The sequence below is a fragment of the Blastocystis sp. subtype 4 genome (genome assembly GCF_000743755.1).
Source record: "Blastocystis sp. subtype 4 strain WR1 chromosome Unknown seqid_0026, whole genome shotgun sequence".
NCBI lineage: Eukaryota > Bigyra > Opalinata > Blastocystidae > Blastocystis > Blastocystis sp. subtype 4.
This window is the reverse complement of record NW_014569521.1, coordinates 1-20,482: the sequence shown is the minus strand read 5'-3', so window position 1 is coordinate 20,482 and position 20,482 is coordinate 1. Positions and strand designations below refer to the sequence as shown.

General features: G+C 39.7%; 15 protein-coding genes across 15 annotated transcripts; 5 read left to right on the top strand and 10 right to left on the bottom strand.

Annotated features, from left to right (window-relative positions):
* Nucleotides 1-34: 34 nt before the first annotated feature.
* On the top strand, nucleotides 35-1,501 carry JH06_0492 (p21-activated protein kinase; the record flags this gene model as incomplete). Its single annotated transcript, XM_014673838.1, has 7 exons — nucleotides 35-124; nucleotides 156-231; nucleotides 262-333; nucleotides 363-784; nucleotides 815-959; nucleotides 990-1,075; nucleotides 1,106-1,501. 7 exons carry the CDS (start codon nucleotides 35-37, stop codon nucleotides 1,499-1,501), a joined length of 1,287 nt encoding a protein of 428 aa, XP_014529324.1.
* Nucleotides 1,502-1,595: 94 nt separating this feature from the next.
* Nucleotides 1,596-3,050, bottom strand: JH06_0491 (sodium-coupled neutral amino acid transporter 4-like protein; the record flags this gene model as incomplete). The annotated part of the gene is made up of 2 exons (XM_014673837.1): nucleotides 1,596-2,471; nucleotides 2,502-3,050. 2 exons carry the CDS (start codon nucleotides 3,048-3,050, stop codon nucleotides 1,596-1,598), a joined length of 1,425 nt encoding a protein of 474 aa, XP_014529323.1.
* A 1,098-nt stretch (nucleotides 3,051-4,148) lies between these two features.
* On the bottom strand, nucleotides 4,149-5,527 carry JH06_0490 (histidine acid phosphatase family protein; the record flags this gene model as incomplete). The annotated part of the gene is made up of 6 exons (XM_014673836.1): nucleotides 4,149-4,493; nucleotides 4,521-4,712; nucleotides 4,743-5,116; nucleotides 5,147-5,264; nucleotides 5,297-5,347; nucleotides 5,402-5,527. 6 exons carry the CDS (start codon nucleotides 5,525-5,527, stop codon nucleotides 4,149-4,151), a joined length of 1,206 nt encoding a protein of 401 aa, XP_014529322.1.
* Nucleotides 5,528-5,569: 42 nt separating this feature from the next.
* On the bottom strand, nucleotides 5,570-6,451 carry JH06_0489 (tRNA (guanine-n -)-methyltransferase subunit; the record flags this gene model as incomplete). Its single annotated transcript, XM_014673835.1, has 3 exons — nucleotides 5,570-5,703; nucleotides 5,764-6,031; nucleotides 6,062-6,451. The coding sequence occupies 3 exons, from the start codon at nucleotides 6,449-6,451 to the stop codon at nucleotides 5,570-5,572; spliced, it is 792 nt and encodes a 263-aa protein (XP_014529321.1).
* A 793-nt stretch (nucleotides 6,452-7,244) lies between these two features.
* JH06_0488 (retinoblastoma-related protein) lies at nucleotides 7,245-8,330 on the bottom strand (the record flags this gene model as incomplete). The annotated part of the gene is made up of 4 exons (XM_014673834.1): nucleotides 7,245-7,526; nucleotides 7,558-8,049; nucleotides 8,079-8,204; nucleotides 8,235-8,330. The coding sequence occupies 4 exons, from the start codon at nucleotides 8,328-8,330 to the stop codon at nucleotides 7,245-7,247; spliced, it is 996 nt and encodes a 331-aa protein (XP_014529320.1).
* A 66-nt stretch (nucleotides 8,331-8,396) lies between these two features.
* Nucleotides 8,397-9,242, bottom strand: JH06_0487 (hypothetical protein; the record flags this gene model as incomplete). Its single annotated transcript, XM_014673833.1, is given in 8 exon segments — nucleotides 8,397-8,417; nucleotides 8,434-8,518; nucleotides 8,549-8,677; nucleotides 8,710-8,819; nucleotides 8,850-8,948; nucleotides 8,980-9,026; nucleotides 9,095-9,158; nucleotides 9,222-9,242. The coding sequence occupies 8 exon segments, from the start codon at nucleotides 9,240-9,242 to the stop codon at nucleotides 8,397-8,399; spliced, it is 576 nt and encodes a 191-aa protein (XP_014529319.1).
* A 250-nt stretch (nucleotides 9,243-9,492) lies between these two features.
* On the top strand, nucleotides 9,493-10,473 carry JH06_0486 (hypothetical protein; the record flags this gene model as incomplete). The annotated part of the gene is made up of 4 exons (XM_014673832.1): nucleotides 9,493-9,624; nucleotides 9,658-9,762; nucleotides 9,793-10,193; nucleotides 10,224-10,473. 4 exons carry the CDS (start codon nucleotides 9,493-9,495, stop codon nucleotides 10,471-10,473), a joined length of 888 nt encoding a protein of 295 aa, XP_014529318.1.
* Nucleotides 10,474-11,123: 650 nt separating this feature from the next.
* JH06_0485 (hypothetical protein) lies at nucleotides 11,124-12,071 on the bottom strand (the record flags this gene model as incomplete). The annotated part of the gene is made up of 6 exons (XM_014673831.1): nucleotides 11,124-11,342; nucleotides 11,372-11,442; nucleotides 11,474-11,606; nucleotides 11,658-11,857; nucleotides 11,888-11,968; nucleotides 11,990-12,071. The coding sequence occupies 6 exons, from the start codon at nucleotides 12,069-12,071 to the stop codon at nucleotides 11,124-11,126; spliced, it is 786 nt and encodes a 261-aa protein (XP_014529317.1).
* A 94-nt stretch (nucleotides 12,072-12,165) lies between these two features.
* Nucleotides 12,166-12,997, bottom strand: JH06_0484 (hypothetical protein; the record flags this gene model as incomplete). The annotated part of the gene is made up of 4 exons (XM_014673830.1): nucleotides 12,166-12,300; nucleotides 12,330-12,621; nucleotides 12,653-12,902; nucleotides 12,934-12,997. 4 exons carry the CDS (start codon nucleotides 12,995-12,997, stop codon nucleotides 12,166-12,168), a joined length of 741 nt encoding a protein of 246 aa, XP_014529316.1.
* Nucleotides 12,998-13,137: 140 nt separating this feature from the next.
* JH06_0483 (telomerase like) lies at nucleotides 13,138-14,185 on the top strand (the record flags this gene model as incomplete). The annotated part of the gene is made up of 5 exons (XM_014673829.1): nucleotides 13,138-13,511; nucleotides 13,542-13,639; nucleotides 13,670-13,754; nucleotides 13,784-13,892; nucleotides 13,922-14,185. The coding sequence occupies 5 exons, from the start codon at nucleotides 13,138-13,140 to the stop codon at nucleotides 14,183-14,185; spliced, it is 930 nt and encodes a 309-aa protein (XP_014529315.1).
* Nucleotides 14,186-14,507: 322 nt separating this feature from the next.
* On the bottom strand, nucleotides 14,508-15,080 carry JH06_0482 (40S ribosomal protein S16; the record flags this gene model as incomplete). The annotated part of the gene is made up of 5 exons (XM_014673828.1): nucleotides 14,508-14,581; nucleotides 14,612-14,683; nucleotides 14,714-14,761; nucleotides 14,791-14,989; nucleotides 15,036-15,080. The coding sequence occupies 5 exons, from the start codon at nucleotides 15,078-15,080 to the stop codon at nucleotides 14,508-14,510; spliced, it is 438 nt and encodes a 145-aa protein (XP_014529314.1).
* A 543-nt stretch (nucleotides 15,081-15,623) lies between these two features.
* JH06_0481 (hypothetical protein) lies at nucleotides 15,624-16,244 on the top strand (the record flags this gene model as incomplete). Its single annotated transcript, XM_014673827.1, has 3 exons — nucleotides 15,624-15,863; nucleotides 15,895-16,123; nucleotides 16,153-16,244. 3 exons carry the CDS (start codon nucleotides 15,624-15,626, stop codon nucleotides 16,242-16,244), a joined length of 561 nt encoding a protein of 186 aa, XP_014529313.1.
* A 21-nt stretch (nucleotides 16,245-16,265) lies between these two features.
* JH06_0480 (asparaginyl-tRNA synthetase) lies at nucleotides 16,266-17,795 on the bottom strand (the record flags this gene model as incomplete). The annotated part of the gene is given in 6 exon segments (XM_014673826.1): nucleotides 16,266-16,532; nucleotides 16,563-17,160; nucleotides 17,189-17,379; nucleotides 17,410-17,583; nucleotides 17,614-17,752; nucleotides 17,767-17,795. 6 exon segments carry the CDS (start codon nucleotides 17,793-17,795, stop codon nucleotides 16,266-16,268), a joined length of 1,398 nt encoding a protein of 465 aa, XP_014529312.1.
* A 963-nt stretch (nucleotides 17,796-18,758) lies between these two features.
* JH06_0479 (hypothetical protein) lies at nucleotides 18,759-20,201 on the top strand (the record flags this gene model as incomplete). The annotated part of the gene is made up of 7 exons (XM_014673825.1): nucleotides 18,759-18,776; nucleotides 18,804-18,858; nucleotides 18,889-19,013; nucleotides 19,045-19,227; nucleotides 19,258-19,342; nucleotides 19,374-20,095; nucleotides 20,151-20,201. 7 exons carry the CDS (start codon nucleotides 18,759-18,761, stop codon nucleotides 20,199-20,201), a joined length of 1,239 nt encoding a protein of 412 aa, XP_014529311.1.
* A 31-nt stretch (nucleotides 20,202-20,232) lies between these two features.
* Nucleotides 20,233-20,442, bottom strand: JH06_0478 (cathepsin L; the record flags this gene model as incomplete). Its single annotated transcript, XM_014673824.1, has 1 exon — nucleotides 20,233-20,442. The coding sequence occupies one exon, from the start codon at nucleotides 20,440-20,442 to the stop codon at nucleotides 20,233-20,235; it is 210 nt and encodes a 69-aa protein (XP_014529310.1).
* Nucleotides 20,443-20,482: the final 40 nt, after the last annotated feature.

Below are 20,482 nucleotides of genomic sequence, written 5' to 3'. Positions count from 1 at the left end.
TAAGGTAGTTTCTCATATTCGAATAGTGGTTTGCATGCCGAATAAAAATCCTACTCGGTCTTCGGAGGAAACTGGATCCCCAAGGAATGCCCGAGAAGAAGGGATTGCTCGAAGCTCACCGAATGTAATAGTTTCTTCAAGGAATAAGAATGTAGAAAGAGGTTGGAGAGGTATCTCCCAAGAAACAGGGTCTTATCTCAAAATGGAAGGATAGTTTGAAAAAGAAGAAGGGTAAAGAATTGAATTGTTGATAAGTTGTAGAACCTGAGATCTCCAAACCTGTCAATGTACGAGTTATCAATCATATGGTTGTTGACGTTAATGCTCCAACGGGTATGTTCGATTTTTGTGTGTTGACATAGGTTTATCTGGTATTCCACGAGAATGGGAGGAGGTATTGAAAGCAGCGAATATCACAAAGGAAGAGATGTTGCAGAATGGATCGGCACTTCTTGATGTACTGCGGTTCCACTTTAATGGAGTGGACAATCGGTTAGATAGTATTCCTCGTGTTTCGTTGTCTGAGCCTTATTGTGACGAGGTCTTACTCCAAGACAAGGATCCCTCTCTTTCCTATGTGGGATTGAATCAGCGTTTAGGAGAAGGAGGTTATAGTTCTGTTTATAAGGCTACTCAACGTCTAACAGGGAAGTTAGTAGCCATTAAGGTCTGTAGTGAAGATAATTACAAATACATCCAACATGAAATTGAACTTCAGAGTCAAAGTCATCATCCATGTATTGTTACACTTCATGAATGTTTCCGCTGGAAGAAACGAATCTACGTAGAATTGGTTCTTGTGTTTTTAGAGTAGATTGTGATGGAGTATATGGATCGTGGTTCTTTGGCTGAAATTGTTTCAACCGAGTATCCGATGCCAGAACCTCACATTGCTTATGTATGTAGATGTCTCTTACTAGCATTAGATGCCTTGCATTCGCAGAACCGAATTCATCGAGGTACACTTTAGAGGTATTTTTGATGCAAAGATATAAAGAGTGATAATATCCTTTTGGACTCTCAAGGTCACGTAAAGTTGGCTGATTTTGGATTTGCAGTTCATTTACTACAAGATGTAATGTTCTTTGGCGGATTTGAAGTATAGACAGATCAAAGGAAATCTGTTGTTGGAACACCATTTTGGATGGCTCCTGAGCTGATCCAAGGTGTTGGATATGGAGTGGCAGTGGATGTTTGGAGTGCAGGTATCACTGCTCTTGAGATGGCTCAAGGAGAACCTCCTTACTTCCATGATCCTCCTCTAAAAGCACTCTTGAAAATTCATAGTGCACCTGCTCCACAACTCATAGATCCAAGTCGATGGAGTAACAAATTCAAGTCATTTCTGAAGTTTGCTTTAGAGAAAGATGTCTCAAAACGGGCGACAGTGAAGGAGTTGCTTATGCATCCTTTCATGCAAGAAGCATCCACTCCTGAAGTCTTTGCTAATTATATGAGCACTGCTCTTGTTAGGAATAGGCATAGGCCTGCCAATGTGTAATATGTTTGTTTCAAAAGGGTCACTAGAAGATCATTTATGATGAATATGGGATGATTCAAAACGAAATGAGTACTATGGAATCCGAACAAACATATTAAGATGATTGGCTAAGATTCATTACTTCCATATAGGTTGCCCATACGCAAACAAAGCAACCAGCAACAAGAATAAACCAAGCCACTCCCAGACTCCAAGTGGAATACTTCATCCATTTGAACTGTTGATCCACAGGCTTCTTTGATTCGATATGATGAATTCTGATGTAGAATAGAGCTGGGAAGATAAAGTTGATGAACGAACCACAAAGCGAACCAGTAATTGAAAAGATGCTAATGAGTTCGGGAATGAGTTGAGAGATGATGTACGTAACCAGGACCCATACACCAACAACTCCTAAACGACGCGCTGTAGTCCTCTCTCCCTTAAATAGCATTGAATCAATTGTAAGTGTTGGGACATAGGCAATCAACGGATATGATAACATTACATTCAATCCATAACCAATTTTAATCACGGGAATGAACCAATATGAAGTATTACGCAGTGATTTCAAAAGTGATCCATCGATATCATTTCCATAAGCAAAGTATCCGAAAGACCCCACAAGGAGATAAGCCAAAGCACAAATGATATATGACACAACACCACTTCGATTCATTTTGGAAATCTTACTTGAGAACTTGGATGTGCTGGTATGACGAATCTCATCACAGAGTTTCGGGATGTTAGTATGACAACAGAAGCTAAGAACAAAGACTGAGAAGGCTGTACCAAGATGTTGAGTTGAATCAGGCCACATATTGTAAGTATAATCTTCTTCAATCAGAGACTTGGTACCCAAATAGAAACAGGCAATCACAAAGATAACAATACACATCAGGGCAATTGCACTAGTGAAGCGCAGAGTATCCATGTTCTTGATGGATGATAGAGGGAATAATATGAAGATGGATATTAATAAGTTAATCCACTAGGAATTATCTCAATAGTAAACAAATACCCAACGATTTGTATTCATGAACTCTTCACTGACCTTACAATAGTCGATCAACGTATCGCTCAGTTGCTCAAATAAGATACTCATGTATGCAGTAGTCACTCCGAGAGTTAGAAGCACAACAAAGATGTCAACTAAAGTACCAACTCCCTTGTTGAACAGTTTTCCACCAAGCTGACCATATACTCCACAACCAGTATACATAGAAGCTACAGAACAATAGTCGACTGTGATCAGTGATGGAACTAGAACAATTAATATCAATACAACAGATCCAAGGAGACCTCCCTGACGGATACAGTAACCCATCGACAGAATTCCGGCACCAATCACCGTGTTCACAATATTGATGACCGTACTGTTGAAAGAAGCGTCGTGAAACGTCTGAACGTTTTCCCATTCGTTTTTAACAGCCTGAGACTTCTCTTCATCAGCCTTTTGGGACTGTATAGAGTTAAGGTCTGCAGTAATAGGTGCAATCTTTTCAATATCTGCAGCAGAGTTATCCACTGCAGATATTGTGGAATTTGGCTCAGGAGAGATAGAGGACATAGTTCTTTTGGATACATGCATTGAAAAGAACCCCTTTCACGGGAATAATGAAGATTCTCCAGCACAAGTTTAGGCGGATGCAACACCTTTTTTATTTGTGTTTACTGGCAATTATTTTGCAATTTGCTGTTCTATTCTTCTGAATTTCTTAGAGATTAATACTAAACGACATTTATTGAGTCTTTGCACTTGCTTGTTAAAACATACAGTATATCCAATGATCAATACAACAAATCATTTATTACGTCCATTTGTACAGAAAAGAGAACCTAAAGAGACTCATATCCTGGATGAAGGATTGACAATTGTGTAACTGATTCAATCGTTAGTTTCACGTTTTCAATATCCTATGGGTAATTGCATCCATTTTTACCAACCTGATCCACAGTTTTCAGATCACTCTCGATCATTCTTGCTTCTCGTTTATCTCCACGTTCCTAATCATCAAGTTGAGATAACGAAGATACTTCTGCCCAAGTGGAAAGCGAAATGAGATCTTCTTTTCGTTTCTCAAGGTCACTGAGACTCTACAATAAATAGCTGTTCGAAATGGATCCACCTGATGCAGTTTGGATAAACGACGTCGTTTGTTGAGCCACGCCTTTATGTACCTTCCCAGAACCAAGTAGAGGATGAGAAATACCACAGTGATTGAAAGGAGGACATAAGCAAGATGCATCTTGATGAAAGTGTCTATATGTCTTTCTTATCAAACAAACAGGAATTAAATGTTGCAAGCAGGCTCACCGCAAATGCCTTTCCAATCATCATAGAGACAATTCTCCATCTCGTTAGCCTTCAGAATGTCAACCCACTGTGAAATCAGATCCGAAGCCTTGAATAACCTATATTTCATCCATGATCTTCATTCCTACGTCGTATCATTGAGAGGTGGCATATCCAATCTGATAGGAACTTCATTCGCAAGGAAATGAACGTAATACTCACCATCGCACTCTACTCTACACATAAACATTCATTTCAACACAGACAGATCAAGTTGGAAATTCGCAGACATGGGAATGAAATCATTTCCTGAGAATCTCATTCGATTCCTCTGGAGTCTAGGAGGTTTCATAATCTAGAATCAGAGTTCACTTATATTTCTACAAATAGGAAGTACAGAGGAAGAATGGATTCAGCATGACCAAATCGCAAATGAATCCGTGAAATAGGTTCTCTATCAAAATCAAAGTATTCTCCATATGTTGCAATAAATGCCTCTTTCTTTTCACCCTCAGGGACATGAGCAAGATAGTTTGCTCCAATTCCGCGGAGAAGTGACCGGGCTAGAGGACATGCCATACGCCAATTCAGTGGATTTCCTTCACCTTTGAAGGTATACAATCGCATATCATCATCGTAGTCTAATTCACTGAGAATCTTTGGTTCTCGCAGTAAAAGCTCACAAGAATGTTCATAGTCGTTGTAGCAGGATGCCTGCTGGTTATGACACACAATTTAGGATACCTCGAATTGACACATCAAATACAGATTCCGTAGAGCCTGAACCTTTATTTCAGTTGACACATCTTTCGGTGAATTCATCACTTCGTCCCAAATGCGGTTATTTCCAGAGATAAGGTCGATGTCAGGATTGTAAAAGAAACTCTCCTCAACTGCACCAATTAGCTCCGGAGTGGCCTTATACTCACTGTACTTCTACATATCATCAATTTGGATCAGATTCACAGGACATATGGAGAAGAAACGAAGCGAGGAATACTTGTCAAAGGCCTCCGGATTAACATGACCCTCACTATCGAACACATCTTCACATTTAGTGTAATTAATGTAATGGATTTGTTCCTGAGGATAGTCATGAGGTAGTAGGGCTTCAAGGAATGCATCGCGCGTTTGATGCGTTCGCTTCTTGTATGTATTTTCAACGATGATATCACCCTCCTTGATCTCATCAAGATGAATACGATTTCGAAGTCGTTGAGCAATTCCTCGAATCTCGAATTTACCAGTCTTGCAAATTGATCCTGTACTATTTCTTTCCTTTTCCAAGAGATTTCGAGACCATTGAAGGGGTAAATCACTCTTCAAAGTTCCATTGGCCTCTATGGATTAGAAATGTCTCCACCAACTACGTAGCTCTTCGAAAAACGAAATGATCTTGTTGATTTTTGATTCTTTGTTCAAATGACGAGCACCATGACGTTGTACGGTCTCGGTATGAATAATCTTACATGTAGGAGGAATTGAAACCTATTTGATGAACTTTCTACATCTAAATCTACGTCATCATTGCCATAATCATAGTTTGCCTTCGAAGAAAGCATTTTGTTAATCTACGTGGATAAATCCTATTCAAAAGAGGATACTGTTTCATTAAATACAAATACTTCAGGAACTTCTTCAGTAATGGCTTCTTTGTCAACAGGCTTTGTTATCGACATATAGGCAATGGAAATGGCAAGAGCAACAACCACAACAGAGCCAACAATTACTTGCTTATTACTAGCACCCATCAAAAAAGAAAATGACTCTTCAACAAACAAAACGATAAAGGATTACTCACACTTCTTGTGTTTCTTATTATGTTCAAATTGCTTTTCCAGACCCATACTCGTAGTCAATCGATTCTTCACAGTACGCTTAAACAGCTCACCGGATTCCTCTTCATCTGTAGATTTTTTATATACATCTAACTATAACCTTAACCACCTATCCTGACAATGGTTCGCTTGCAACTGAGAAGAAAGACTGGATTCCTGTTCTGTAACCACAATCGAATCCTTGACATTCTGAACCTCATAAAATCGAAGATTCTGGGTCATTATAATGACTTTATTATTCTCTCGAGTGATACTCACTGGAATCGAATCAAAGGTATAACAGAACGATTTCTCGAAATTAGCTGTATCCAAAACGATTAATTTTGGATTGTCTTCAACAATTGCCATACAAATAGTTGCACTGTACGAAAAGAGCTGATGAGGAATGAGAATCGTCTCTTCTTCACTTTCAATATTCTACAATGGACTAAATAAAATATCACGAACCAAAACTTCATCTAAGAACCACTGATACAAGCATTTTCCCGATTCCACTTCCCATATGCGGATTGTTCCATCGGCACTTCCTGAGAGAAGATGGGTACCAACGGAACATATGCAACTAACGAACTGCTTATGACCAACACAAATAGATTGAATGTTGAATGTTTGGGGGAATTTGCACACAAAGATCTTTTCATCACGATCACTTGAAGCTAAATAGTCTCCAACAAATGTAAGATCCGTGATCACTGTTGCACAATGACCAACGAGGAAAGTCTTCTTACTCAAAGTGGGAAGATCAAATGCCACTATGTCCCCGACTTTATCTCCCACAATTACATATTCGATTCCTTTGTTTTCGCGTGTAATCAATGCAGAACACTTCTTCTCCATCTTTCTATATATTAGATAATGACTATTAGAATCACAATGAAGCCATCTTTTGTCCTGATACTATTTGAAATACTTCAATCGCTTTCAAAACGGTTGTGAGGACAATATATTCATTGTTTTGTGAAAATATGCCATTAAGGATTTCAGAGTCACATTCTATTGTTCGCTCAATGGTGTTGTTCCTAAAGATCATAGTTTCTTGTTCAATCATACTGAAGATTCACTAGGTAGCACTTGGCTTCATCTAGGAGTGCTTTATGTGTTGATGAGGTGAATATCTTCATAGCTATGAGTTGGTGTGAAAAGAATAGAAAGCAAATGTGAAATATGGAAGAGTAGAATTGTTACTGGTGACTGTATAGTGCAGTGGCTAACACGCTCGCCTGACACGCGAGAGATCCCGAGTTCGAGCCTCGGTATAGTCATCTTTTCTTTATAAACAATCAATTTCTTTTAGAAAAGTCAATAGTATTACATGGTGTTTTCTTTTACTCGTTTCGAGTCAGGATCTACAATCAAGAGTGAAACATGTTATTACCACTCATAGACTCTTGTTCTACACTCTGCAGTTCTTGCCTGGTATTCTTCTCAATCGGTTTGTTCCCTTCCAACGATGTTGTATCTTCTGGTTTCGGTGTATTGTTTTCTTGAGTTACTCCTTCCCGTATTGGGATACCATTCTCCTGCAGCTGCTTTTCTGTCATCGGCTTCCCATTCTCCTGTACTTGCAAGAAACTCGTTCGCATCCCATGATCTCCTTTCTTCTTTGGTTCTCTATTATTCATTTTCCTTCCTATCCATACGTAAGGACATGGCCATATTGATAATCTAAGACAATATTACTAGATGGTCGTGATGTGGGAGGAGACATCACTGGACTCGTCGCTGGACTGAATGAAGGCATTGGACGAGACATCTTTCCAGTCACAGGAGGAGGATTACGACTTGGTGACATTGTGGCTAGTTTTGCCAACACATCCTTCACTTGTTCTTCGGTATTCTGAAGAGATTTCGGATCATCGAGAATAATTGTGCTATTTGGTGTCACTGACTTGGGAGAGACTACTTCAGGCATCTATGAATCATCGTTACTCCTTCATTCCTACGGGAGTTACTCGAGATGTGTCGATTCCATCTCTCATGCTTGAGAGAGTCTGTTTGGCTTCTTCAATAATACTCTCTTGTAACGATAAAGGACGTTTCTCTGTTAGAGAAGGAGTTAGAGAAGGATCCTTATTATCCAAACATGAAGTTAAGAAATCTGAGGGATTATTGGAATGTTGGATATTATTCCGAATCTCAATAAGATAATCATTATTGGTAACAACGAAAATAGCATTATAGAAATCAATGATATTACCTCGTGGTTTGGTTGCATCCGAGATGACACCTTCTTGTTGCATGGATAATTTGTATTTCACACGCTGAGTATTCGCAGGGTATACTTGAGAAAAAGCATTGAGAAGTTGCTCAAATGTCAATTCGATCTTGGACAATTTTGCAATAGCATATAAAGAACAGATTATTAAGCAATTAACATTGCGATCCTTCAGAATCACAATATTCCTCTGAATGATATGCTTCATGAGATGCCAAGCCTAGAGTGAAGAATCGAGAATAATGGTACATTAGTACGAATAATCACTTTGTTTTCCTCTTTAAGATTGAGACGAGAAGTAATTTCATTAATGTGAGTTAATGTGAGAAAGAGCAGTTTTCGAATTAGTACTTCCACACCTGCAGAAATACGATTCTATCCATCATCATTGCTACCAGTTCGTACTTTCAGTGTAGGACTTCCTAAATACTTCCACACCTCACTACTACTTTCCCAAACAGCATAATCAACAATATTATCAATGATCTGCTTGTGATTCATATCCAGGTCTTACAGTGGTATAATGGGATCGAACATCACCATTAACTAGGAACGATGATTGTTGGTTTAGTTTATCAACATATCGATCTAATACACGCAATACATCAAAGGGTTTCACAGAGAAGGCATCCAAACGAAGAAGAATGTCGAACTGATTGTTGATGAGGAGATACACAGAAGTATCGAAACTATGCATCACTAGAATATCAAAAACAAACCAAAGAGCCAGGACTGCATAAGTAAAGGATCGATTCATGAGAAGACGTGGAATTCCCTCAATCACACCGCTCTTGATCTCATCTTCCATCATACAAGACAGAACCGAGTTATAAATAGCTAAGGTCATTCTATTAACATCAACAATTATTCAAAAACGAACTTATTGACATCGTGAATTATCAGATTGTTGATATGAATACTGTTCACAACAAAAACGGCATCATCATAGAGTCCCTGAACAACCTGACGACCGATCACATTTCCAACATTCTAGACATAATCTGGCAACAAAAAATCTACAGGAAGAAAAAGATCACGAGAGGTTGTATTAATCCTCCCTTTCCAATAAAGAAGCAACTGTGTTGCATATTCAGAGGGCTGAACTGGGACACGGTTCATCTATTAATAAGTACAACTGACGGAATCCAACATTAACCTCATAACGGGGTGTAGCATAGAGGGTGGTTGGAGGGGTTCCTAAGGAAGGTTAAAAAGAAATCATCCATAGTCCAAAGAAAACCAAAACAACCATTAATGATACCTACGTAACCTATTCCCCATTAACGCATCCAATGAGTTCTCATTATGCAGTGGAGTCCTTGGAGATAACTAAAGAAAGATTAACTCAAGTTTAAAAACGCTTGACGAGGCACTTATAGAAACAAAACCTACATGAGCGTCACGTTCAGACATCCTAGTAAATACAAATCAAAACTCTATCCAATGCCTGGTGAGCAGATTTGAGTCCAAACCGTCGAAATACGCGGGGCGCGCTTGAAAGAAGGGTCGATTTTGGGATTCCAAGGGCGTTTCGTTCCAACTCCCGCCATTCCTCATTATTCATTATGGGTCTGCAAAATATGTTGGAAAACCGTTAATTCCCTCTCTTGGAAATGATTCTCATGTTCTTCATTCCTCTTAATTTTGGGAACTCATTCTCTCAATGTCAACCCTCTCACTTACGTTTATCATCCCTACCGTTTCTGTCACTTCAGATGATTGTCTGGAACTCGCACTTGTAAAAAAGAAGGGAATCGCTTTTGAAATTGAGCCGTGTGATGACAATCTTTCGAGAGTAGTCTTTGTTCTGGAGTTCTGATCGATGTAGCTTACACTTGAGGGTTCCATCCATCGAATATTGGAATTCTTCTATGTGATGAAGGATGTTTTGATTCGTGAAGTTCCCAATGCTTCTGATACTCGTGGAGGAGAGGTTGTCGTCGGACGAGGGAATGAACTATAGGTTTATAAGCGCTATGTGTTGGAGTTGTATATTCCATCTAGTATGGTCCCTTTGTTGATAGGGAAGAGTGGATTAGCCATTGAGAATCTGAGGAAGATTGCCTATGCAAAAATTGTTATTCATGATGGGGATGGTGTCTTTGAGAACAAGAATATGATCTCTTTTGAGGGAGATCGTTTAGGCATTCCTCAGGCTTTCCTTATCACTATGTACCGTATTATGGTTCTTCAGCCACGTCTCGGTTGGACGGATAACAATCCTCATCGTATGACCAATATTACCGATAATGTGATTGATCCAAATTCCTTGCTTCGATCCGATAGCTTTTCAAAGACACTTGTGATGGCTCTGAACCCGAAGTTGGTATCAGACGATGATGTGAATGACCCTACTGCTTCTTTGTGAGTGAGATAGATTTGTTTGATTTGTAGAAGAAAATCGGCAGATGTTGATACTATGTTATCCTTTTTGGTCCCGAATAAACGCGTTGGATCCATTATTGGTAAATCTGGAGAGACCATTAACAAGATTCGTACTGAGACCAGTACCCAGATCTCAATTAGTAAGCATGCTAAAGGAGTTGAAGAACGTCGTGTTGATGTGACAGGATCGCTTCCTCATGTATATGCTGCTTGTGAGATGGTGATTGAGCAGCTCCGTCAGAGTGCGGAGGAGCAGTGATACCATTTGTGATTTCATGTTTGTTGTCAATGACGTGTCATTTCTTCGCTTGTCAAGTTGCTCATTTATCCCTATGGAGGACAAACAAGACAATCAACAGCAAAAACGTGGACGCCTTACGTTCTTTAACCTTACTAATGAACGTGTGGTAGATCTTCTTTCCTATTCCAAGTATTTGTACTACATCGGTATTATTGAAACCATTCTCTATTGTATCTCTATTGTGGGAATCCCTCTAATTGGATTTACCGTCATGGCAACATCCTTCAACAACAATCCCTCAATTGGTCGTGTTGACATTGTATTTGTTTCGATTCTTGTTCACTGTAGTACCTTCGGTGGAGGTATTTGATTACGTTTATTACAGTCATCATTATCTGTGCCATGTCCTTGTTCACCAATTGGCCTAAGTGCACAACTTCCATGATTGTTAAGAATGAAAAGGAGATATGGAACACTAGCTGCAGACCTCGCGGTACTCCTTTTGCTCTCTTCTTCAGTCTGTTGGTGATTGTAATAATCGAGGTAAACTTTTTCAAAAGGGTTTATACATAGGTGTGGGAGATTTATGTTACCGAAATGTATCGAATGAGATACAAAGAACTCAAAGAGGAAGAAGAGAAGCAATTCCATGTTTCTTACAAACACCACTAGAAATCATTCACCCGATAATGTTCTGGATCTCGATTGTATGCTTCTAACCAATCATAGTTTGGCTTAAATGTGCCTTGCCTATACCTCTGTACTTCACTTTCGAGAACTCGTCGATTCTTGCTGTAATGATAGCATGCTTCTTCATAGGTATAATTATATTGGTTGTGGGTACAGATCGTGCGTAGTGCTAACCAACTACGCCATGTGGCTGGGTCCTATAATGAAACCAAAGGAACACTACTACTCGATACCGATTCATCATTTCTTTATCCTTGCACAGCTCATCAAGCATTTCGCCATATTTCAGATCGCATTCTATTCTTCATTCCATTAACGAATAATAAACTCTTGCAAATCTCAAAATCAACCATATGCTTGGATGATAAATTGTATATATATGTATGATCTAAAACAATAACTGCACGAAGGCCAATCCAATGACCATATTTGTGATGATAGCACATCTTGCTGTAATAACTCCTAATACACATTCCCGATATCTACAATTCAAGTTCACAACTCGAGCATACTTCTGCAATAAGTTGGTAGTCTAAGAAAGGAACTGTTCGAGAATCACAGGTATAGTACACGCATGTTCGCACATGTAACTTTGCTACAACAGACTGAATTGCCATTTTCGTGTAAGCATCCAAGGGATTATCTTCCTTGTAAAGACTTTCATCTTCTGCAAGTCGCTCAATAAAATGCTCCCATATGTTTCTTGAATTCCCTAAAACTGAAATATGCATAAATTAAGTACCAACTAATACAGCAAGCGTATTTTCACGACCCATGGATGGAATCTTATATATACCACTTACATTCTCATTGTAATCTTCAACTACAAGTCAAATACAAATACTTAAAGTACTTTCAAATGGTTGGCATAAATCGAAACCCCAGCTTTCTAATCCCTTTTCAATTGTTTCGAATAGGGAGGCCATTCAGCTGGCACGAAAAAATAATTCAAACAAACACACAACTAAAAGTACATCACAATTCCACATCGAATATATCACCATCTTCGACATCCAGAGTCTATACATCACAATACAAGTGCTTTCCAACTTCTGGTGTTGACTTCGGATTTAGTTTTTCACCATCAAACAAGACAGAACCGTTGGCACACCCACAAGAAGGAAGAATTGCCAGTAATTCCCCAAAATGACAACTCTACAATGAACCAATATCTCCATAACTACTCGTGGCATGCGCACAACAACTCGACGTTCTTCTTCTCCGATTCGAAGAATTAGTGTTACTTTTCCTTCAACTTCTCGACAATGACCATCTAGCGCCTGCCTCTCATCCTCATCCTTCAGAATCTCGACATTGTTTGAGACTACAGAGAGTTTTGAGAGACGAGAAGACTGTGGTAAAGGCTGTTGCGAAACCATCTCTATATTCTGCAGTCGAATCTGCCGATTTATTTCTAGAGCCTTTTGGGTTTGATCAATCTTATTTATCAACAGACTAGCATCACGATCAATGGCACTAATCCTTAATACTCCACCCCAATGAATACTCTACAATTTTTAACTCCGAAAATCGGTTTTTGGCTTCCAATTGAGAAGCATTTTCAATTTGAGCGAGGAACTGTTGAGGATCGAATTTCGAATTCTTATCCGGAATTTCCTCAACTTCAAAAGAGCCCGATGCAACTCTTTTTCGCTTTTGGCCTCTCTGAACAGGGTAAGGCTCTTCTTCCTCATCACTATTGAAAATAGACTTTTCATTCACGACAATATCCTCAGAAGCAGGCAAAACCTTCTTAACTACTCATAAACCGATCATCGTTGTATCCACATTTCTCTTGTATTTTATTCTTCCCTGCAAATACAAACAAGTCGTCCGAGTCAGAATCTGACATTTTGACATTTCAAATCCTTGCGACTGAAATCACAATGAAACTCCCTGCTCCCTTAATTGAAGTGTGTTTTTGGTGAATTATGAGTGGATTCCAGAAATTCCTCCGTTTTCGGTTACTCAGGATTGCTCTAACGCAACTTAATGATGACTGAAGTCCAGGATGCTATTCAGTCAGAAGATGCTAATGGAGCAAAACAGAATTGGGAAGGTGAAACATCGACTTCATCTTGGATGAATTGGCAGTATGATTTTTCTAAGAAGATGCGATTACGATATGCAGTGGATATAGCAGGTGTAAACCCATTGTATCCCGATAACTTTGTCAAATCGATTCGGATGTCGCCAAATGGATGTTCATTTTTATATTCGACAGAAGATGGAATGATTCGATATATCGATTTGCGTAGTGTTGATTTCTGGGGATGTGAGGAGGCAAAAGAGAATCCAACTGTTCCAGAAACGCTATCTGAAAAATATTCGTTCAACCACACTGAAATTGTGTATGGAATGGATTGGTTTGAGTAGAATGGGGTGATAAGAGATAGGGTTCCACGACTCGACATTGAGTGTTTTGTTAGTTGCTGCAAAGATACTCCCATTCGTTTATGGGATGTGACAACAGGCTCAACAAGCAACTATATCTGTATCGTTTCGATCTCCCTGTAACCAGTAGCATATGACCATTTAGACCAAGTCATGACTGCTTTGAGTTGTAGGATTCTACGAGATGGACAGAACCTTCTCGGCGGCTACAAGAAGTACTCTGTGTGATCGAACTACCTATTAGATGCATTCGAGTTTTTGAACTGGAACGACCAGGAAGAGAAGTGTGTTCTGTTTCCGATATTCCTGGCATTGTTTCCACTATTGACGATGATTATTCATCATGTATTGCTGTAACATCTCATCATTCTCTTAATGCTAGTTTGGTACATTTGATGGAGTACTTTCGCTCCTCGATGCACGGCTTCTTGGCTATGAAAATCCAATTGCTTGGAGTTCTCAAGTAGCTCCTCGAGGGGTTCACGAAGTTCGACTGATGACATCTCTTCCCTATGTTTTTGTCAACGAGCGGTTTACTGGGAATATCAAGTGTTTCGATCGTCGAAATATGGACAACCCAGTTTATTCAGTATATCGAACCAGTCAGACGCAGCAGGTAAGTGTGCATCGATTGGATCATCAGTAGAAACTAGAATTCTCCCTCTCAGCAAATGAACAGTGGATGTCTTCAGGTGACACGGAAGGATATATCTCGATCTGGAACACTACGACAGGAAGTGTCGTATACCACCAACAAGTGTATTCTGATGCCATTCCATGTTCTTGCTTTCATCCATACAATCCCCTTCTGGTGTGTGGAACCGGACAAAGACATTTTGGAGAGGATTCGGTTCCGTCGTGCTGTCTTGTTTATCAGCTTCCATGGGCATACACAAACCTGTAACATACTCTTTTTACTCGAATAAACAATCCACTGAATGACTTCCATTGTATCTAAACCGCCGTGTTTATCGGTAAGACTTCTGGTAACGAGCACGAGCAGATGGACCACCGTACTTCTTGGGCTCACAGCGACGAGGATCTGGGTCTCATAACAATGCCTCACTCTTACCAACAGCAATCAGAGAACGATCATAGCTGACTAAAATGTCCTTGATCTCACGCTTGGCCTGCTCATCAACAACTACCCCTTATCCACATTCTTTAACCCTACACTTCTGGTAGAAAGCAACAATAGCTCTTGAAATAGCCTGACGAATAGCTGAAATGAGAAACTACAACAAGTCGTACCATAAATCTGAGCAACACGACCTCCTCCCTTTACAGTGATTCGGATATCGAGATGAGCAAATCTCTCGGCACCAAGGAGAAGAACAGGCTCAAGGGCTTTCATCTTCAAACACTCGGGCTGCATAATGTCAATTGGCTGGCCATTCAGCTTCATAACACCCTTGCCTTGTTTACAATGAGCAACGGCAACAGCAGTCTTCTACAGAGCGTTAGAATGGCTCCTTCTACAAGAAGAAAGTACCAACCTTACGTCCAAAGGCCTGAACAGAACGAGCAACTTCAGATGACATTCTCTGACTACACAACGGAAGTTTATAACTCTCTATTGATATAAGAGAATAAGAGGAGGGGTACGAATTGACTGAAAAGAATATAATCTACAGTGAATCTATCCCCTGGATTTGCTGATTTGTTGTTTTCACCACAAGAAAGAGATAACTGATAGAAATTACAATGAAAACAGGCAGATAGAAATAAGGTGAATCCATTGAACAAAGATGAAATGTCCATCTTCATATCGACTAAACGAGTCTATGAGTTCCTGAAAAGTGGTGTACCATTTACTTCCATTTCTCACTTTTAACTTCATTCAAGGTTATATTCATCCAAGATACCCTCTGAGAGACTATTGATCTCATTACAACACTTCTATGTGAGGATTACCATATATCAAGAAGAAAGCTTCACACTTCTAAAAACCGGGAATTCACTAACTTCTCGCCAGAATTCACGAAGAACCGTCATAGGAAAGAATCTTGAGCTTCTTCAGCCAATCAGATCGTCCTTTTCCGTATGCTCACGAGCCCGTATTCCACTCATTTCTTTATTGATTTATGTACTGGCGTTCCTTGATTCTTCTTTTGATTGCTTCTGTAGTTCTTTGTGAAGATTCTACGACCCGGATTAAGAAGTACGAAACTCCATGTCCTGGTGCTTTTCATGGAGAATCTTCAACTTACCGAACCTTTGTTGACAAATATGCTAATACTACTGGGGAAATGATGACTCAGTGTCCTATAGACTATTTCAAAGATCTAGAAGCGGAAAGTGACGACAAACGCAAGGAATGTGTTGTAATAATCGTTTGGGTTGCTTTATACCTAGAAATTGGTCCAGGAGTTTATGTGGAACGGTTGTCATTGGAGACTGCTTTATGACTTCGAAGAGCCTATCATGCCAGATCTCAAGCAGTATTTGAATGAAACCCATCCAGAGGACTATGATCGTATTGTTGAGTATTTCAGTACTCTTAATAAGGATGATGCTGTTTATAAATTTGCATCTACCTATGGTAGTTGGGACTGGACTGGAATTCTGATTATGATTGCTTGTGGTAGGAGATATGAAAGGTATTTAGTGTAGCTTTCTTCGGTTCATACATTCTTCTATGGATCGTTGGTGGTATCATGAAGTGTACAAAGAAGTCGCCAGAAAAGACTGAAAAGTCCGAATAACTTGTTTCTTACAAATACGCTCTAAAGCAAACAGATTCCAGGTACACGTGGGACAGGAATGGTATCACGGATGTTTTGAACTCCTGTGCATAATTCAATTAAACGTTCTAATCCCAAACCCCAACCTCCATGTGGAACACTTCCATACTTCCTCAGATCTAGATACCAATCCAAATTCTTTACACTCCTCCCCGTTCGATAATCTTCTGAAAGCAACCCCTTTGACAGCATCCGACCTTCTAAGGCATCATAGTCATCTTCTCTCATGGATCCTCCTATGATCTCTCCCTAGTCATCAATCTCCATTCTCATACCAACGATCCGCGGGACCAGCAGATCCACAGCAGCTACCGTCTTTCCATCAGGATTTGCTTTCATGTAGAAAGGCTTAATAGCCTCAGGATAGTCAGTTAGGAAAAGAGGCTTATTCTGGCAATATTGCTCACAGAGGAATCGTTCATGTTCTGATTGAAGGTCAATTCCCCACTTCACAGGAACCTCAAAATGCATTCCTTTGCGGGTGAGAATTGAAATTGCTTCAGAGTACGTCAAATGACAATAATTATCCTTATTCTGTAGAGTAGATAACTGATAGGGTAACTCCTTGTCAATACGTTGGGATAAGAATGAGAGATCTTCCTGACACTTTGTGAGTAGATTTGTAGCCACAGTCGAAATGACATGGATAGCCAACTGCTTCAGATCATCCATCGTCGCAAAACACATTTCCGGTTCTACCATCCAGAACTCGCATAGATGTCTGGTTGTATTTGAATTCTCGGCTCGAAAAGCTGGTCCAAACGTATATACTCGAGTCATAGCTTCTGCCATCATTTCTGCTTGTAATTGCCCTGATACGGTTAGATAGGCCGAAGTATTGAAGAAGGATTGAAAATCTGTTTTGTCTCCGACAACTCTGAATGAGATTAACAAGGCAATGATACGAAAACATTTCTCCTGCGCCCTCACAATCGTTGGAAGTAATAATAGGAGTCATCACTTGAATAAAGTCCTCTTGTTGGAGTGAAGAATGGATACTCTGGCAAATGGTGTTTCTCATACGGAGAACCACTCCTTGAAGATTTGTTCGTGGTCGAAGATGCGGAATTGTACGTAGAAACTCAGGACTGTGGAACTAGTGATGATCATTCCCTTCCACTTGTACCTTCTTTTGTAAGGGATACGTTTCTTGGTCACAGTTACCAAAAATGGAATAGGAATCAACATGCAATTCTAAACCATCCTGATGCTTTGATGATACAGCTTCCTTCAGAATACCTTTCAAACAGATACTGCTACCCGTAGTGATATCATGAGCAGAGGTATTTGGTAGAACACACTAACCATGAAAACACAATCCATATAATACTTGAATTCCATTCATATTCGACCCATCATTGACAACTACAAAGGAAAAATCCTTAAATACACGTTTAGAACGCACCCAACCTTGAATCGTCACCTTTTCACCTGCACTCTGCTTTAGAATTCGTTTAATTGGTATGTAGCTTTCCTTAATTACATGCTGCGAAAACGAACGACACTAATCATAACAATCCCTTCCTTCTATTGGTACTATGGGATTCCTAGAGGTACAGATGATGGACGAAAGCATAATTTGAGATCTGATGAAGAATGGACGAATCTCAGATTTCTGGAATAACTCACTTCATATATATTCCTGGAATTGAAGAAATCAGTGTCTATCTCAATCTCGAAAACAAATGAGTGTATCGTCTGCCTTTAATGCACGAATTATGAAGGAACGCAAAATGTTCATATTCAATCCTCCTCCAGGTATATCTGAACATGGCGCTAACATGCAGGGATTTGTGTCTATCCTGTAGATGATAGTCTATATGAATATAAAGCGGGTATGCGGTTCATTTCTGTCAAAAGACATAGAAGTCACAGGACCCGAAGACTCTCCATATGAAGGAGGAGTATTTGAGTTGATGCTATCTTTACCAACAAGGTATCCGTTCGAACCTCCTAAGTTGCGTTTTATAACACCTATTTACCATCCAAATATCGATAGTACTGGTAGAATCTGTCTAGATCTCTTGAAAATGCCTCCATCAGTTGGTTGTTTGTTGTCTAGATAATGTATAGGGTAATTGGCAGCCATCAATCAATATCTGTGTATTACTGACGTCTCTGCGGTTATTAATGTCCTCGCCCAATCCATTAGATCCACTAATGGTTGATATTGTTCATTCTTTCCAGACAAATGACTTGTAGTCAGAGGAGTATCTAAAGAATAATAATCTATTTATAAAGAAGGCCCGAGAACAAACCAAATTATATGCAACAAAGAAAGAAACCGTAAAGAGAGAGGAACCTCCTATAGAAGTTGAAAATAAGAGGATACATATCGATAAATCCAACTCTTCAGATACTGAGAGTGATAGTAGTGAAGCAAGTTGGAGTGATTGTCATTCTTTGTTCTAATCTCTCTTCCAAACCTAATGACACTCTTCAAATCCTGTTGTGGAAGAGATCAAAATAACGAAGATGTCGAGGAATATGTTGGTTGAAGAAAATGAGTGATGTTGATAGGAATTGCAACCAGTCCTTGAGCCACTCCTCTGTGAACGGGCAACAGAAGAGAATCGTTTGGTTATTTCAGAAGAATGAGAATTAGGACGAGAACTATGGATTCGAGCAATGAATCTGGATATTGAGAATGGACCCTTACGAAAGGTTTCGATTCGATATGCTGGCGTGATGAAAGCCGTCTTCGCATCCTCTACGATTGATTATTCTATTGTAACGAATTGAATTGGTTGTTAATGAGTAGTTTCCGACATTTGGATCCTCTTTTGTTGCTTCTTTGCTGGCCGATGTGGATGAGGAAGAACGAAAGAAGGCAATTCGAATTATGATTCTACTCCACCAACTAAATGATATTCTCTGGTGTCCTATGATTCCTCCTTTCATTCTCATGCTTCAACTTCTCTTTTCGGAAGCTGAAACCTATTTCGTAAATCCCTCTTACTCTTCTGTTATTTAGATTCTTAGTTATATCCTCGAAACAGCTGCACTTCGAGAGAAGTGGTTAGTTGACGATAGAGCTACCTTTGACGCCCTTTTGAGAGGTAGATTGATACTGAGCATTGTCCACATTAGTACTCAATATCGAAGGTAGTCGACAGGAATCCATCTATCACACACTCTGTACCTTTCATTTGGACTTGCATCCAAGTTCTCAGCTATTCCCATTCTTTGACTGTTATATTGAGGAAGGGATCTTATTCTTGTGCATGGAGACTGAGGACTATCGAACAGCTGCAATGAATGCAAGTGTATTGTGGAAACAATGGGGTACATTGAAAGGACAGATACAAATAAACATAAAAACGATGAAGGTTGTACAGAAAGATGAATACCGATTCTTTCAAGATATTCCACGAAGCCACTTATTAACAAGAGAGATTTGGAAAGATATTTTGACCTTTCTTCCTAAAGAGGTTGCCCTTCATACGCCCTCTCTCTTATATACTTCATCAGAAGATGGATATCGTCTTACTCATCTTTTTCATCATGCAAAAGCGTATAAACCAACACTTTTGTTGATTGAATTGGCGGATGTACTCCTCGGTGTATATCGTGAAGACGAATGGATAAATCAAAGCAGTAGTTTTGGAGAAAGCAGTACAATTCTCTTTTCTCGAGATAATGCAACAAAGACAATGAAATGGTGGAGAGGAGTGTCCACTCCAGAAGGAGAACCTCGGTTTGTGTATATTCGATCAACAGAGGAATATGTATTGATAGGAGCGGGAGGAAAGGAGGGAATCAGTTTATACATTTCTTCTGACTTCCTCAAGTCCTACAGTCAGAAGAGTGAGGTATTCGCCAACGAACCGTTGTATAAAGAAGAGTTTTTCCGCATTCTCAATCTAGAGTTATTTGAAGTATTACATCTTTGTTCAAATCAGACAACGTCTAGTGTAAACAAACAATCACTACTCTGCAGTCAAAGGACTTAGAAAGTAGGGTAAGAGTTCATCTGGTTAATACCGCAAATACCGGCTCCAGTAGCCTTGTAGGCAATCTTGATGTATCCCTTATCACCCCAGCTAGGACCCCAGGAGTTCTTGACAATCCAGTACTCATCAGTGTAACCGACAGCGAGCACTCCGTGGTTCAGAGAGGTTCCACAAGCAGTGCTATCGACAACACCACCAGTGTACATCTGGAACACAGCAGAATCAGCCTCCACAGCAACAGACACG